Source organism: Petaurus breviceps, unplaced genomic scaffold, assembly GCF_028583685.1.
Source record: "Petaurus breviceps papuanus isolate PSGF00001 unplaced genomic scaffold, PetGlider_PUasm1.0 181, whole genome shotgun sequence".
Classification (NCBI taxonomy): domain Eukaryota; kingdom Metazoa; phylum Chordata; class Mammalia; order Diprotodontia; family Petauridae; genus Petaurus; species Petaurus breviceps.
This window is the reverse complement of record NW_027185784.1, coordinates 21,214,698-21,232,007: the sequence shown is the minus strand read 5'-3', so window position 1 is coordinate 21,232,007 and position 17,310 is coordinate 21,214,698. Positions and strand designations below refer to the sequence as shown.

Genomic DNA, 17,310 nt, shown 5'->3' with positions numbered 1-17,310 from the left:
ATCTATCTATCTATCTATCTATCTATCTATCTATCTATCTATCTATCTATCTATCTATCTATCTATCTATCTATCTATCCTGATTTAGACCCGTGTTTTTATTGGTGTGGGGAGAATTTTCTTTACCAGTGAAGATCAGGCATCTAGGTGTCAGTAAATAGAGTGCTTGACCAGAAGTCAGGGAGATATAAAACCAATCTGGCCCAAACATTTAAGAGCTCTGTGATTCTGGGCAAGTCACTTAACCTTTTCCAGCATCCATTTTTTCCTTATTTGTGAAATGGGGATGATAATAGCACCTACTGGGCTGAGTGGTTCTGAGGATCAGTTGAGAAAACACATGTAAAGCACTTGGCAGGCCACAAAACACTATATAGATGCTACCTATTAATATAATTATCAATGCCTCAATAGGAACTTAGAGATTTAGAGAATTACCTGAGGGCACAGAGAAGTTTTAGTGACTTGCTTAGGATCACACATCCAGTATGTATCAGAGATGAGAGCTGAACCAAGATCTTTCTCACTTCAAGGTCACCTCTCTACCTATTTATATCATGCTGCTTTTGTGTGTAAGGTATCATACCCCCTCCCTCGCCTCAAAGGCAACTGGAAGGATGTCAGTAACTACCCACTCAGTGAACATACTTTCTCATTTTTGTAAAATCTCAATGAGAATGTTTTATACCAGTGATTCTTTCAATATAATAATAGCAACAACATCAACTATATTTATGTAGAGCTTACTATGTGCCAAGCACTGGACTAAGCAGTTTATAATTATTATTTCATTTGATCTTCACAATAACATTGGGATTTAGGTGCTGTTATTATCCTCACTTTACAGAGGAGGGCAATGACCAAACAGAGGTTAAGTGACTTGCCCAAGGTCATGCAGCTAGTAAATGTCTCCTCTGAAATCTTATGTATTTCATTTTAGGCATTTAAAAAGATCATTCTGAGAAGGGTTCCATAGGATTCATCAGACTGCCAAAGGGGTACATGATACACACATGATGAGTGTGTTCTTGATGAAAATATAAGAAGGGAATAAAATTTTTGAATTTTAAAGCAGGCTTTCACAATTTTTTTCCCTATCATAGACCATGTCTTGAGAGGTAATTGACTAAAAGATGTAGAAATAGTAAAAAATGAATTTTTAACACAGCTTCAAAGATTTTCCTCTGATAAAAAGTCTCTTATACATGTTAAGATAAAGCAAAATTTCTTGATAAATGTAGCTAGAGATAATTATGCCTTTGTATTATCCATGTTAAGTGAAATGTAGAATTGGGAGAGAGAGGCTTGCATAGCCAAAGGTTTTGTTTGGTAACTGTTATGAAGCCAGGCCTACAACGGATCCAAATGCAAGACGGTTAGGGAAAAACCAAAGGAATTAAAAATACCTATTGTCCAATTGATGGTACAGTGTTAGTAGGATAGCCTGTCAAATTCATACATTGGTATAGAATATTCAGATGGATAATGGACAGTGAGCTAGGCCTAGAACTGAATAGCAGAAAAAAAGTGGCTTGGTTTACATATGGGACATTATATAATCCTTTTAAGTTCCCAAAATGAAATTAATTTAAAAAAAACAAATCATTTTAATATCAGTGTTCTTAGGTGATGCTATATTTGAATCTTCCAATATCACAATTTCCAAAGAATCAATTGTGTGTGACTTAAGTCACTGGACATGGACATAGTGCACATGAGTAAACTGTATATGTTTTTATGACTTATTTATTTATTTTTAGTTTTCAACATTCATTTCTGCAAGATTTTGAATCACAGATTTTCTCCCCGTCTTTCCCCTGCCCCCACTGCAAGATAGCAAGCCTACTGAATACCCCTTTCCCAAATCTATTCTGTCTTCTATCCTCCCCCCACCCAACTTTCTGGTAGGGCAAGATGGATTTCTATTCCCCAGTGTCTATTAGTATATGGTTTTCTAATGATCTCTTTTAAAGGATTCTTTTTTTTTGGTTTGGTCCAAACTTTGATTTGTCTGAGATAGGGAAAACACAGTAAGAGAACTCATCCTACTATAGTTCTGCAGCTTAGTCTTAGAAATTTGTCTGGGACTCTGACTAAAAGGATAAGTGGCTTGCTCAATATCACAAATTATTATGTATCAGAGGCAAGACTTGAGGACAGGTCATCTTGATGGTTGTCTAGCCTCCTGATATGTGAAGGAAGTAACCTGGTCTTGTGGTAATTACATAACAGAGAGTAATTCTCATGAAGGCCTCAGGGGGACAGCTTGAGGATTAGATTGATTCCCACAAAATATAAAAATACCTAGAGGAAAGCCTCTAGTACGTTGGGTAGACTAGGAGGGGTCTCCTGAAAAAAATATGGATAAGAATCACATAGGATAAAAAGGTGCTTAATTCAGTCACATACCCATTGAAAGATTAAGGCATATGAGACCATGATCCTTCTGAATTAAAACTATCCCTTCTTAAAGACAGAAGTAAAGGAATTGGGACTGTTTTCCCTTTGTTCCAAATTCCTCCCTCTAAGTATGGGTGTGTTTGACCCTTTTAAGTTTCTTTACCTCCTTATAGAAATAAGGTAGGAATAGTGAAACATGTAGTTTCATAGAATCATAGAATATGAGGTTTGGAAGACTCCTTATGGTCATCTAGACCAATGCCTTGTTAAGAAATAAGTCCCCAAGGAGTGATGCCTTGTCTTGAATACTTGAATTTACTTTTCTTTAAAAAAAAAACAAACAACTAATTGTTAGGAACTTCTTTCTGCTGAGAAAGTTTGTGCCTCTCTGAAACTTCTGCCTCTTGGTCCTTTATTTTTCCTTTTGGGTCAAAAGAAAAGAATGTTTAATTCCTCTTCCACATGATTGCCTTCAAATATTGAAAAACAGGTAAATTTTCTCCCCTCAACATCCGCAGTACCTTTGCCCGCTCCGTCTTCTTATAACATGATTTTGATTCACTTCACCATCTTGGTTGCCCTTCTCTGGATGCCTTTCAGCTTGACAGCATCCTTCCCATAAGAAGACACCTGAATCGAGTACTCTGGATGTGGTAAGACCAAGTCACCGTTTCAAGCAGCACTACTCTGTCTCTGCTCTGTTCTTGTCCTCTCCCTTGTTGAAAGTGGCTAACTTTATCACCTCTGTCAAATATTGAGTATGCCTATAGGCAACAGGAGGGAGAATAAGAATCAAGAGATAGTCGTTTTATGTGGTTAAAATATGTAATTGTTTACTAGCTATAATGTATTTTGTTCATATTTAAAGAAGACTAAAATATTGGATATTTTGATGCTTCAATCTGTGATTTCATTGACATGGCTACTCCCTCCAGTGATGCAGATTCAGTCCGTCCATGTCCTCTAATTCTCTGTGACCTTGATCCATGTCCTATGAGCTCTTTGAAAAAAAAAAAAACCAAACAATCCTACCATACCTGTCTTCAACTCACTATAGTATAGAATGAAGTAAAGCTCCCAAAATGTCAACAAATCCCAGGCAACAAACCAGCTATCTTGTTATTTGATTTTTTTAAAAATGAACGAAACTGAAATGGAGCCTGGTCAACAGCATTAAGAACTGTCTACCTGTCAGGGGATGACCAGAATATGGAAATTAGACAGGCTCACTGGAATGAATCTGACAGGTGAGGCAGGTCTCAGCAGTAGACAACAGGCAGTCGGGAAGTGGGTGTCAGGGAGCCTCAGCAGTAGAAGAAAGGCCTAGCTTTATAGACAAGTAGGGAACATGATGTTTGGGGCCTCTGGCAGCAGGCAAGATAGGTGGTCATTGTTAAGGAGGTCCATCAGAGGGCACAACTGCTTTCCCAGATGATAGGTGGAATTCAACTCAGTGCAACAACTATTTAGTATATATTTTGCAACATCCTGTGAATGTAAACATAGGTATTAGCAATCACTAACATTCTTATGATGCTTTAAAATTTTTCAAAATCTTTATATGATTTCTCTCATTTGGTCCACGTTATCCTATGTAAGGATCCTATAATCCTGCAAAATCCTTTAATAAAGTTATTGAAACCATTTTACAGATGAAGAAACTGGGGCTCATAGAGGTTAAATGACATGGCAAATGTCAGAAGCTGGATTTGAAACCAGGTCTTTCTTCTATCCATTATGTCCTACTACTACTTATCCTACATGGTGACCTTTGCAGGAAATTAGTCTAATGAGGGAGAAGGGCATAAAGGAAGGACAAGTACACAGATTACTATGATGTGAGAGGGAGAGAGACAAAGACAGAGACAGAGACAGACAGACAGAGAGAGAGACAGATATATATACAGAGAGAAAGAGAGCGAGAGCACATTTCACCTGAGGTGAGGGAAAAACAGAGAAGGCTACAATGACAGAAGTGGAAACTGAGTTGGGCCTTAGATGTAGGGACTGTAATACATTGAGATTCAATGAGAGAAAACTATTTTGGACATGGAGGGAATGGTTTGTGTAAAGACACAGAGGTGAGAGAGGGCAGGAGAGAACAAGGGATGGAGTGTAGTACAGTTAGGAATATAGAATACAAAAATAGAAGTAGAGAGATAAGATTGCATACAAAGGTTGCATCCACATTGTGGAAGACTTTGAATGCTAGAGTCAATGGGAGTTATATTTATTAGATAATGGGGAATCACTAGAGATTTTTGAGTAAAGTAATGATGATTATAGCTAGGCATTGGGAAAATTGCTTAAGCTTCTATCCTGGAGGAGAATGGATTGGAGAGGGAACAGATGGGAGGCAGGAAGAGCAATTAGGAGGCAATTCTAACAGTCTAGGCAAGAAAACTTGAGAACCTAAATTAGAGTGATAGCAGTGGGCATGGAAGAGAGGGAGCAGGTATGAGAAGTGTTGTAAACGTAAAAAAAAAATGGTGAATTTGACAACTATATAAATAAGGAGGAGGGAAGAAAAAACAAGATAATTCAAGTTGCAAGCCTTCTAAAGGTGATCCAAAAGATGGTGGAAACATTAAGAAAAATAAAAAAAAGTTTAGGATAAAGATGGTTTTTAGGGGTAGATGATGAGTTCAAGTTTGGACATGGTAAGTATGAGGTGCTGATGGGATGTATTTAGCATCATGCTACTCTGGTGGGATACTGTAAGTAGAAGTCTAGACAGTTGTTTGACATCAAGGAGGGCTGGGTTCTTGTTGTGGAGAATCAGGAATAAGATTTCTACCCTTTGTAATGTTCTGGTTAAGGGAGATAGCATGCCAGTCCTAGAAGAATCAGGGAATAGGAATTCTGGCAAGATCCTTAGGGTTCTATTTAGTAGGTGAGGTAAGAGACAGAGCAAACAAATGGTTACCCCAAGTATTAGACTCTTGGGCCCTCCCATTTGAAAGCAGCCAGTTGTTTGCGGAAAGCAAGAGTCGTTGACCTCATTGCTGTTTATAATTAGTCATCCCCCCCACACCACCCCCGCTGTAAGAAAGCTACAGGATGCTGCTAATCAGGATTATAAATTGTTTTGAAGCTGCCCCTCTGGGATATTTGTGGTAGAATGTAAGAGAGGACAGAGTCTGTGGAATCATAGAGAGCAATTAGTAATGAGTACAAGTATCAGGAGTGTGAGTCATTGTTACCACAGGGGTATAAGTCAGTGTGACTAAGTAGGGTTACAGAGTTGAGGTACATTGGGGGCCTTTGAGTACATATCCTCAGAGGTTTCAGCATACTCCCATGGGCGAACCCTCATTTAGTACATGTTGTGATGACCGCAAAATTGAGGCCACACAGAGAGATGAGCTCCCTGAGTCCATATCCAGTTGGTGAGATTGAGGCTTCCTGGGGTTCTGGTTTCTTCTTTTTTTTTCCTGGTTTCTTCTTGAAAGGGTACTTAATGTACTCTATGGATAAATATTAGGTAAGGACAGCACTTTATTTCCTCCACCACAGAAAAATGCTTTATCCAAAACAGAATAGAGAAGTAGACATTCACAAAGTCAGAAACAGAACTATAATCCATCATACACATTATGCTCTCTGAGGTAGACAACTTTGTGTTACTGCTGAATAGATATTTATGGTATTTAGAATTCATCTAAGGCCTTCACTGTCTGAACAATCACAAGATCCAGACCTCCTGGATAACCAAGGCTTGGCTTTCATTAGTTCTTCCCCTGAGGAATCATCCGGGTGGTAGTGTTCTCTTCTGAGAAGCCCTTGCCCTTGTCCACTAGGCAGTTTGTAACTTACTCTAGGACTCCTGAACTCTGAAAAGACAGGCTAGACACAGTTTCTCTTGGTTGCTTACACTAACGAAGGTTTAGACCATCCCTGATACTCAATTTTATATTTGATTAGACTAAGTTCCATTTTTGTCTCCACTTGGGAGGATATTTCCTTATATCTATTAGTCCACATTAGTTAAGTATGGAGACTGTTAACAGTCAATTAGACTAACACCTGTTGTATTGTACTTCATCTGTCAGCCACAAATAAAGATAAAACATCTCTGAAGTGATCTTGTAAGCCAAGGGAAAAATGATAAAATTAAAAAAAAAGTTGATGCAGTTTTTAGGTACTTTTTTTTACAGGTACTATACACATATAAGTAGACTTATACATATACAGAAACCAATTTTTTGTTAAAGCATAAGAATGGAATGATTTTTCGTTAGCATGATAAGTTTTTGCAAATAACAGCTAGTATGTTATTCAATGGAGAAATAGGCATTATCACCAATATAAATGTAAGACAGGGATGTCCAGTGTCACTGTTACTATTTGCCATAGTTTTAGGGGAAAAAAAAACAGTGTTTCAGTAAAGCAAGGAAATGAAATCAAAAAGCTAAGTACTGGCAGAGAAGTGAGTCAGTAGAGAAGGATATTTGGATACTGGCTCTGATTCAGTCTTGCAGTGTAACCATGGGCAAGTTAATTAACCTCTCTGGGACTCAGTTTCCTCATCTATAAGTGGATATTACTTGTAATAACTACTTCCTAGGGTTGTTGTGAAGATCAAATGAAAAAAAAAGTCTTTGTAAATCTTAAAGTGCAACATAAACACAGGCTATTACTATTTTTAGTGCTGAGATAATTAATCAGCAAGCATTTACCTGTACAAACTCGTATTTAAATCTATGTGAGAAAACAAACAAAAATAACAGGAAGAGAAGTATGTAATATTTTGAGTGAAATAGTAAGTGGTAGATAAAAGACACTGGGTAGGGAAAAAGAAAGAATGAGTTAATGTTTGCAGGAATGGAGGCTCAAAAGGGAGAAAATCAATGAATCTGTGAAGACAGAGTTTCTTGTAAATAAGAGGAAAGATGAATAGTCAGAAAAATGCTCCCACAATAAAAGTGTTCATTAATTTCTTTGCAAGATCAATGGACAAGTAATTTCTACCTGGCCTAAATCTTGGGCAAATCTAGTGTTAAATTGCTTTATATAAGTGTCTCTGTAAAACTTCTGAATATATCTAATTCACATCAGGATCAGTCCTCATTATGCCTGTGGGGAATTACCACCAATGTTTAATATTTTTTCTGGATTTTAGATTACATAGAGTTTAGGATAGTAAATACTACGACATTAAGTCAAATCAATTCTTCTCCACTATTCTAAACTCACAGTATTATGACACATGGTATGGTAGAATGAAAGCTGAATTTGAAGTCAGAGGGCCTTGACTTTGAATTCTAGCTCCACTATTTACTACCTGTCAGCTGTTGGGCAAGTCCCATCATCTCTGTCTGGGCCTTAGTTTCCTCATCTTTCAAATGAGGTGATTGGACTATCATTGATTTGAATAAAAGGAGAGATAGCATCCTTATCATATTTTTAGATGACAGAACTGGGAAGAATCACTAAAATAATGGTCTACAATCACTATTCAAAAATATATCTAGGCAGACTAGAATGTAGGGCCAAATCTTTGGGGATGAACTTGAATAATGAGGCATTATGATGTAGCTTAGGGAGAGCCAGACTTAAAATCAGGAAAACCTGGGTTCAAGTCTCACCTCTGATAGAAAATGAGTGTGTGACTCAGTGCATCACTTAACTTTTCATTGCTCTCTTATAGAGAACTCTCTTATACTCTGAGTTACAGAGAAGGTGCTAACCTGTCTTGGTGGAGGGACTTTCCTCACCCAAGACTTCCCTGTAGCAATGAAATCACAGGTCTAGTCCCTAACCACAAATGTAGAATATTACACTTGGGTTCAAAAAAAGTCAGAAGTAAAAGTTGGAAGAGGCATGGATAGATAGTTTTTTAAAAAAATCTTGTGGATTTTTGTGGAATGTTAGCTTAATATGAGTCGATGGTGTATAATAGGGTAGTTAGGAAAATTAATGTAATCGCAGGTTTCATTTAAAGAGACACGGCTTCCAAAAATCAGGAGAAGGAAATTACAATCTATTCTGCTTTTGCCAGACCACATCTGAAGTGTTGTGTTCAGATCCAGGCACCAGGTTTTAGGAAAGATGCTGATTAGTTGGAGGACATCCAGAGAAGGGAATCAAGGAATTTGAGGGTTCTTGAGTTCCCACCGTGTGAGAATCCACTGAAGAAAATAGGGGTGGTTAGCCTGGAGAGGAGAAGGCTCAAGGAGTACATGACATCTGCTGCCTTCAGATATTTTAAGGGCTGTCATGAAAAAAAGTGTAAACTTTTTCTTCTTGGCTCCACAGTGTAGAATCAGGATCAATGGGTAGAAATGTACTATAAAATGCTGTTGATATGGGAAAATGTATTCATAGTTTGAATTGAAAATGCCTGCACTCACACAGGTAATAACTAGCAAAGCTAGGATTCGAGCCCAGGTCTCCAGAATCTCAGATCCACCATGTTTTCCACCATACCATGATCCCTCTCGCTTGCATTATTGTAAATATTAAAGATCACTAGGCAAGGATGGAGAGTGGAAAGGGCACTAGATATGGCATCAGAGTACCTTGACTTGAATACTAGCTCTGCTTCTGTTACCTGTATGACCTTGGGTAAATTACTTCATTTTTCTGAGCCTCAATTTCCAGATTTGTAAAATGAGAGATGTGGACTAAATGACTTCTTAGGTTAAGGGTAAGGAACTTGTGGCCTTGAGGCCACATGTGATCTTCTAGGTCCTCAAGTGCGTCCCTTTGACTGAATCCGAACTTCACAGAACAAATCCCCTTCATGAAACGATTTGTTCTGTAAAACTTGGACTCAGTCAAAAGGCTGCATCCAAGGACCTAGAAGGCCACATGTGGCCTCAAGGCTTCAGGTTCCTCACCCCTGTCCTAGGTTCTTCTTCCTTTAAATCTCTGATTCTACAAGCCTTTTAGCTCAAAATACTAATACATCTTGTGATGGTAATTATACAGATGATTATGAGATTCTTGGCTATTAGGGCCCTTGCTAAATGTTAAGACAGATCTGAACAATAAAACACAATAATAAAAATACCAACAATGATAGATAAAAGCAAATTGTGCTAGATAAGTACATACAGAGAAATATTCTTGCTGGTTTTGTGGGATCACCTGGGCTAATGTGCAGAGATTTTTTTTTTAGTTCTCTCTATCATGTCTCATGTATGCTGGAGTAATAACATACTGTTTTCTTTCAGTGGCTGATGAAATGGCTTAATAGTTTCTTGCACTTGTTATACATTTGCTTCATTCATTTAAACACCAAGTAATTTGTAAAAATACCTTCTGAATCAACCTAGAACCAGAGACTCAGACAACTTGCAGTCTTTGAGTGGAAGGATGTTGATTTTTTGCATATTCTTTGGGCATATTCTCCAAAACTATGAGAGAAAGATAAATAAAATCAGTTGCCTGCCTAGCTGCATTGAGCCAGTTTTTTTATATGAGGAGGGCACTAATGATTTGACACAATAGTCCTTTACATTTTTCTTCTGTTCAATGTTTTTATTTTTTTCCTGCTGAAAGAAATTGATGCATTGCTAGGTCTTGGCATATCTTGAATACAAAGGGGAATACAAAGAGAAATTAATATTTAGGGGCTTAGTACTGTACCTGCCATATAGTATATGCTTATTAAATGTTTACTGATTGAATACTTTATCCCTATACTCTGAAAGCATACTATGTAGAAGGAATAAAACACAAATGCATATAAAATAGAAAGTAGTAAATATAATTATAGATATAGAAAAAGACATGTCTATAGCATATTTACTTTATATTTATATACACATATTTTTTGTGTGTATCTATATATGCATATATAGATACACACATATACATATATACAATGTATGTACACGCACATGCCTATATATATGTATATTTGCATTGTATATAATATCTGTATATCATATATTTAAATATGTATGGATATCGGGAAGTTAGTAGTATTAAGGATAGGTGGCATTTTCCATGCTTCTAACATACACATATATCTCCATGCAAGTGGATAGGTATTCCTGTGGGTTAACACTTGTTCTGATTTGGATATCCCTGGGCAGTTCAGATCAATATAGTATAAAATGGCAAGAGGAGAACATCTATTACTTTAGTCAATGAGTAAATCACACTTCTACCCTCACTTTCTAATATGAGACAGAACTTTGAGAAGAAAAAGAGCTTAGAGCATGTGCATGGACTGGGGTCTTAACTCTATACATATGTATAAGTATAGATATAGTTGTCTATATATAGTTGTACATTGATACCACCAGTCCCAATCTATCAATCTCTGTATCAAGAGTTTAGAGGAAAGATCACTTTTAGCCAGAGTTATGGGCGATGGCCTCATGAAGGAGGTGGTATTTGATTTTGTCTTTTGAGGATGACTAGGATTTTGATAGAGTTTGTAGATTCAGATGCAGGTTTCAATCAAAGGGAATGGGTTAAATAAAGGAAAGTAATTTTTTTTTTGCCTTTTTTTTTGGAGGGGGGAAGGCAGGGCAATTGGGGTTAAGTGACTTGCACAAGGTCACACAAGTAGTAAATCTTACGTGCCTGAGGCCAGAGTTAAATTCAGGTGGTCCTGACTCTGGGGCCTGTGCTCTGTTCACTGCAAAAGGTGAGTAATTTTAACATCGAACATATCCATTCCCTTCTCTCCTTTCATCCCATCACCATGCTATTTCAGGCCCTTCATTTTAAAAACTCCCACCTGGACTATTATAATAGGTTCTAACCATGTTCTGTGACTCCATTTTCTCTACTTCTCTACTAATGAGCTATTAAGATTTAGAGCTGACAGGAGCTTTTAGAAGTCATCATAAGGATTTCCTTCATTTTATAGATGAGGAAACTGAGACCAAAAATGTTGGGTGACTTCTTCAGGTGACAGAATATTTATGTGGTGAAGGATTTAAACCAAGGTCTTCCTATGTCCAGCACTCTATCCACTAATCCACGCTACCTACATAAAACTGCCAAAATAATCTTCATAAGGAATAAGCCTGAGTATTCCAGTCCCTTGAATGAACATTTTCATTGATTCCCTCTTACATATGGGAATTGGTATTCAAAGTCACACAATGCCTTCAATCTACCTTTCCAGAATTGATTTACCTTCTTCCCCATTCATACAACAATAAAGTGCTCTCAAGCTGAACTGCTAGCCATGCCCAAACTTAGCATTCTGTCTCCTCTTTTGTCTCCCTCTATGCATTCTCATTGGCCATCCTCTCTGCTGGGAATGGACTCCTTGTTAATTTCTGCCTTTCAGAACCTTATCTTTTTTAAGGCTTATTAATAATGACAATGAAAGCTAGTATTTATATAACACTTTAGGGTTTGGAAAATGCTTTTACTTGTGTTATTTCATTTGATCCTTATGACATTTCTATGAAGTAGATGGTATTATTAGCCTCATGTCTCTGATGAGGAAAATCAGGGAGGGAGAGATTGGATGACTTTTTTTAGAGTTGCTTATTAAGTATATGAGATTAGTCAAACTCAGTTCTTCCTGATTCCTTTTTGGTTCCATGCCACTTCCTTTTTGAAGTCTCTGCTGGTAGGTACACCCACCTGAAAGTGTCTTCTTTCCTCAAATGTTTTCAGAAAACTCTCAATTTCTCCTTTGTCCCTATATTCACTATCTTTTACTTATCTGAATATATGTCAAATTCCCCCTGCTGCTGCAATGGAGGGGGAGCTCCTTGATAGAATGGACTGATATTTTTAAATCATTATATTCTCAGAAGCTACTTTAGTGCCTTTTATATAACAGGACTTAAAAGGAGTTCATTGCATTAAATGGAAACTACAATGGGTCTATTTTGAATAGACCCAGAAAAATATAAGTAAGGAATTTTATATCACAGTGGTCTGAAGAGCTAAGAATTATTGGGTTTCCCTTTCCCTCAAAATTTGGATTTCTACCATCCTTCTCGTGTCTTATTTTCTTTAACTTTCATATTTTACATTTTTAAAATATTTGATTCCTTATCCTTTACATCAAAATATAGACATTACTCAATTGTCTATGATTACAGGGGGCAGTGGCAAGGACAATTCCAATTTATGAAGAAGTCCAACTCATATAGTTAGAGCCCCAGTTAATCAGGTTATTTTTCTGGTACTTAATTTTTAGTAGTAAAGGAGTGTAAGAAAAACAACAACAAGCTGATATCAGGGATTTGTTTTTATAGAGGCACACACGGACAAGAATCTTTTCCAGATGTTTCCTGGGTTCAGTACAAACTGAAAAAAAAAAAAATGAGGACAACCTCATGCATCTGAAAATACTGTAAAATAATAAATAGTGCTCCTAATATTAGTATAGCATACAGTCATATCTATACCTACACATATGTATAAAGCCCCCAGTCCATGCACATGCTCTAAGTTCTTCTCTAAATTCTGTCTTATACTAGGAAGTAAAGGCAGGAGAATGATCACATTCATTGGCTAATGCCATAGGTATTCTTCTCTTGCTTTTCCCTACTATATTGCTGTTGCAATATTTACTGTCACCCAAGAAAGTCTCCATTGTATTCACTATATTGTGATGACTCAGGGAGGAAAGTAGACTAATGGATTTTTTAAAAACATTTTCAACTTCAATACTGAGGTTATTTTACTGAATTTGTTTTTCAGTGTACCAGGCGATATTCCTGTCTATACAATAGCTTTCCTTTCCTGATTATTTTTGGCATAGGCTGGTTTTGACATTGTCACTCCATCAGTACTCATCAATTAACTGGTGAGGGGTAAACAGCTTAGGTGTATATCCAAGTGAAAAGCAAGGGTCCATCAATGGTAAAAATTGGCCATTTATGGTCATCTGGTGGATTTTTGAGAGTTAAAATTTTATCATTTAGACAAAAGTAATTTAGAACTGGATTTATATTATTTACTTCATTTCTTTAATCTCTTCTACATTTTCTTACCATTGATTGTTGATGGGAATTTGTATCAATGGTCAAGTTCTTGTTCTGACAGGCCAGTGATATGTAGTTAGAAATAGGAGGAAGTGAAAAGTGGATGGGAGGAATTATAAGCAGACCTACAAATATATTTGTGAATTGGTAGATTTATTTTAACCTAAAGTTATAGAAAGTCTGAGTTTATCTAGTCTTCTTTGTAGAGATGAGAAAACTGAAGCCCAGAAAAGATAAGTAACTAGTTTAAGGTCTCATGGCTAGTAAGTACAAGACCCAAGAACAGAGCTCATTTATAAAGTTGATACACCAAATTCCTACATGTTTTGTCAGAAAGTTGTTGGTTAAATAATAAACTTTGAGATTACAGCTGTCCTGAGTGACTGATAAGACATAGATGACATTTCCACTCTCCTTTCATTCTTTTCTTTCTGTAGGCTGCCCTGCAAGTTGGAGGTCATGGAGAAAGACTGCATCAGTGCCGGGAGGTAATGCTCCTAACATACAAATCCATCCCCATGCAAGTGGATGGAGAGCCCTGTAAGTTGGCCCCTGCTCTGATTCGGATATCCCTGAGAAACCAGGCCAACATGGTGCAGAAGAGCAAGAGGAGAACATCCATGCCTTTACTTAATGAGTGAGTCATAATATTGTTTTAGATTACTTCTGTGAGACAGAGCTTAGAGAAAGGAAAATTCATAGCATGTGCATGGACTGACTGGTGGCCTCCTTGTATGCGTATGTATAAGAAGAAGAGAAAATCCCAGGACCCCCAGTGGTTCCTTGCTTTACAGCTTATGGGAAAACGCATCATCTTTGTGTTTTCTTGTGCAGAGTCCTGTATCCCTTTTTTGTACAAAGTACTTACTATCTTGTGCATGATAGGTGTTTTCGTTTGGTGTTCAAGTGTGTTTGGTTTCGGGGCAGAGTAATTTCAAGTTCTTCATCCTTAAGGGAACAGTCTACCCATCTCACCAAAGGGATGCTTTTAGTTTTCACTAGTCTTGGATTATTTAGAGAGAGGAAGTCTTATCCAGAACTGGTCCTAGGCAAAATCAGGAAGTAGAAAAAGCTGATCGTCTGTTTTGTATAATCTTCTCCTGCCTTTCACTGTCTTCCTCCCACCCCCACTTCTTCTAGGCATACAGTTTCCTTATGCTTCCCAATCTGATGACCCATCAAGGCTTGCCCTGGATTCTGCCTCAGATTTAAAACTATTGCTGACACCTTTGTCCATCATATACTTGGTAACCTTGAGGATATGCCAATTGACTGAATTGCTAATCTGAAGGGGGAAAAAAAAGAATTGAAATAAAGTTTTGTGGCTAATAATGTGGTGCTCGTTCCAGCTCACATTTTATTTTAATAGTAGTCATCAGTGCCTTAGAAAAAGAGAAAATCTGCTTGCTCTGAGTTTACATAAAGGCTTTTCTCTCCTAGCCTAGAATATCTCTGTGAGTGCACCTATCTTAATGTCATCCTGAAGAATCCTGAAATTGAAGTCAAAGCCAAGTATTAAAAGAGACCCATTTAACCCATCTCTCTGTCATGGCACATATTTTATTATCCTGTTAGGCTAAGGTCATTGTTAGAACTGAGTATTCTTGGAATGGAAATGAGTATGTGTCCTCTGTCAGTACTTCTGGAAATGAGGTGTGTGTGTGGGTCTCCCTTAACCTCTGTTTCCTCTCTTCTCAGAACGCCTCCTAAATTCCCTGCACTCATCCCATGTGAGGTGGTCCTCTTTGGAGAGGTTATTCATTGTCCTTTCTGCCTTTGTGCTTGTGTTATGGGAGATTTAAATGCTTAGCTCCAATTCCTTCCCCTTCTATTCTGAAACCATGTCTGGTGCTCACTTTTCTCCAGCAATATCAGTTGGAAGAAACAATGACTGGTTCAAGAACAATATTGGAATGAATGAAAGTCACCTTGCCTGGTGGGGATCTTATATATAATTGACAGGCAACTGAGTATGATAATGAACTATACTGCTATTCTTTGGGAGGAAAAAGATTCCTAGGCATAAGGATCACTGCCTACCTCCAAAATGAGTAACCTTTACAATCAAGAAACTCTTTCTAAATAACCAGTATAGACTACTCATTATCTGAGATAGAATTTGCGTTATATAATACTCAATATTGTGCTATTTTTTTGTTTTGTCTTTGTATCCCCAGAACCCTAGCACAGTGCCTTGCACATGGTAGGCACCTAATAAATGATTGTTGGATTGGATTGGACTGGAGAGCTCATAAGAGAATAGAATCATTAGGGGTAAAGTTGTAAGGGGTTTTAATATCAACATATTCAGTTTATGGAACAAGAGCCTGATACCTAGTGAAGTCAAATAACTTTACCAAGACCAAGCACAAGTGTCAGGTAGAAGGGCTAAGATTTCAAATTAGATTCTTTGATTAAATCTGGTGTTATTTCCCATACACAATTCTTCTCCATTTTTCTTTAACTATATAAACCATTACCAGCAATAGGAAATTAATAAAACTGTCCTCTTTTCCTATTGATAGTAAATGCAACATTGCTGTAATTTTAGGGGAGTTCTTAACCTGAGATTCATGAAAGTCCCAGGGTAACATAGTTATATTTCAGGGGTTCTGTTAACTTGGGTGGAAAAATTATTATTTCATTTTTCTAACCTCCACTTGAAATATGGCATTGCTTTTAATTATTTAAAATACATTATTTTGAGATAGCCAAAGGTGTTCATGGAAAAAAAGAGTAAGAATCTCTGCTATTTGCAAATTTAGCACTCCTAAAACTGAATTCAAAGGAACTAGACTTAAAGTTAGAGTAACCTGCTAACATTTCATAGTGCTTTTTCCATTATAGCCAAATGATTGGAAAAATATATATCATAGACGTGTTTTTCATCAGTTGGAAATTATAGTATGATTTTCTTTTCAAAAATTAAATGAAATAAAATTCTTTACTAAAATAACGAAATAGACATTATTACTAAAGACTACCTTTAAAAGATGCTACATATCTTACTATTATCACTCATTGCTTAGTCTACCCTTGGTTTTATCTACCAACTAATTAAAGTTCTTTTTTCTTACTCAGCTTAAATATTTAGTTTTGATTCATATCTCTCTTAGGACAGCTCTAGAATTCAATTCAATAATCCAACAAGCATTTATTAGCATTGTATATTATGAAGATATACACAAGAAGATATGCTCATATGAGGAAATCCAGAAACCAGAAGAGTGAAACATGGTGGAGAATTTGGATGAAGATCCATGGGGACAGAAGCAGACACAGTTCTGTTATTGGAATATAACATTGGGTTGCATGGGCAAAAATAGATGAGAAATATACCACAAAATGTATTGATAAATATATCAGAAGCTGAGGACAGAGGTGTGACGTAGTAGTGAGGGGAGAGTTCAGTTATATAGATATCAGTTGGAGCCAACGGTCAAGAAGCTATTTTTAAGCTTGCTTTAAAGATATTTTCATTTTTGCTAAGGTGGAGGAACCTCATGGGGAATTCTGTTCTGGATGTCATTCTTATCAACGTACAAACTGTTTCCTGGCAGGGAAAAGATGAATACTGGTGGGATGGGGGAGGGGGAAGGACAGGAGAAGAAATGACTCTCTCTTTGAGTTTGTCAGAGAAGAAGAAAGCCAGTCATAGCTTTATGTTCACCTTAGTTTAGAGACAGCAGATCTCAGAGAGTTCAGAAGAATGATAGGATTTTCATGGACAAAAATTCTTCAGTTGAAGTTATCCAGTAGCAATGGTAACAGTTCAAGAACGTGATTTTGAAGACACAAAGGGGTACTATACTAAACCTCAGAATGAGTTGAGGTTGCTGAGGAAGTTAATGACAACAAGAAAGGATTATTGAATCATAGTATCATAGATTTGTCAGTGACTCCAGAAGATATTTAGTTGAATATCTATCTGTTTTAGTGAAAGAAAAGGTCATTGCCTCACCTCAAAAAGTGTCCTATCAGGGAAGCTAAGTGG

At 37.0% G+C, this 17,310-nt stretch overlaps 1 protein-coding gene across 3 annotated transcripts in view; it reads left to right on the top strand.

Moving 5' to 3' along the window:
* Positions 1-17,310, top strand: part of DGKI (diacylglycerol kinase iota) — a 586,838-nt gene that overhangs the window by 365,268 nt on the left and 204,260 nt on the right. For all 3 annotated transcript variants that reach the window (XM_069087305.1, XM_069087306.1, XM_069087304.1), the window contains exon 20: positions 13,754-13,953. In XM_069087305.1, the coding sequence (XP_068943406.1) occupies positions 13,754-13,953 (200 nt within the window). The remainder of the gene's footprint in view (positions 1-13,753; positions 13,954-17,310) is intronic.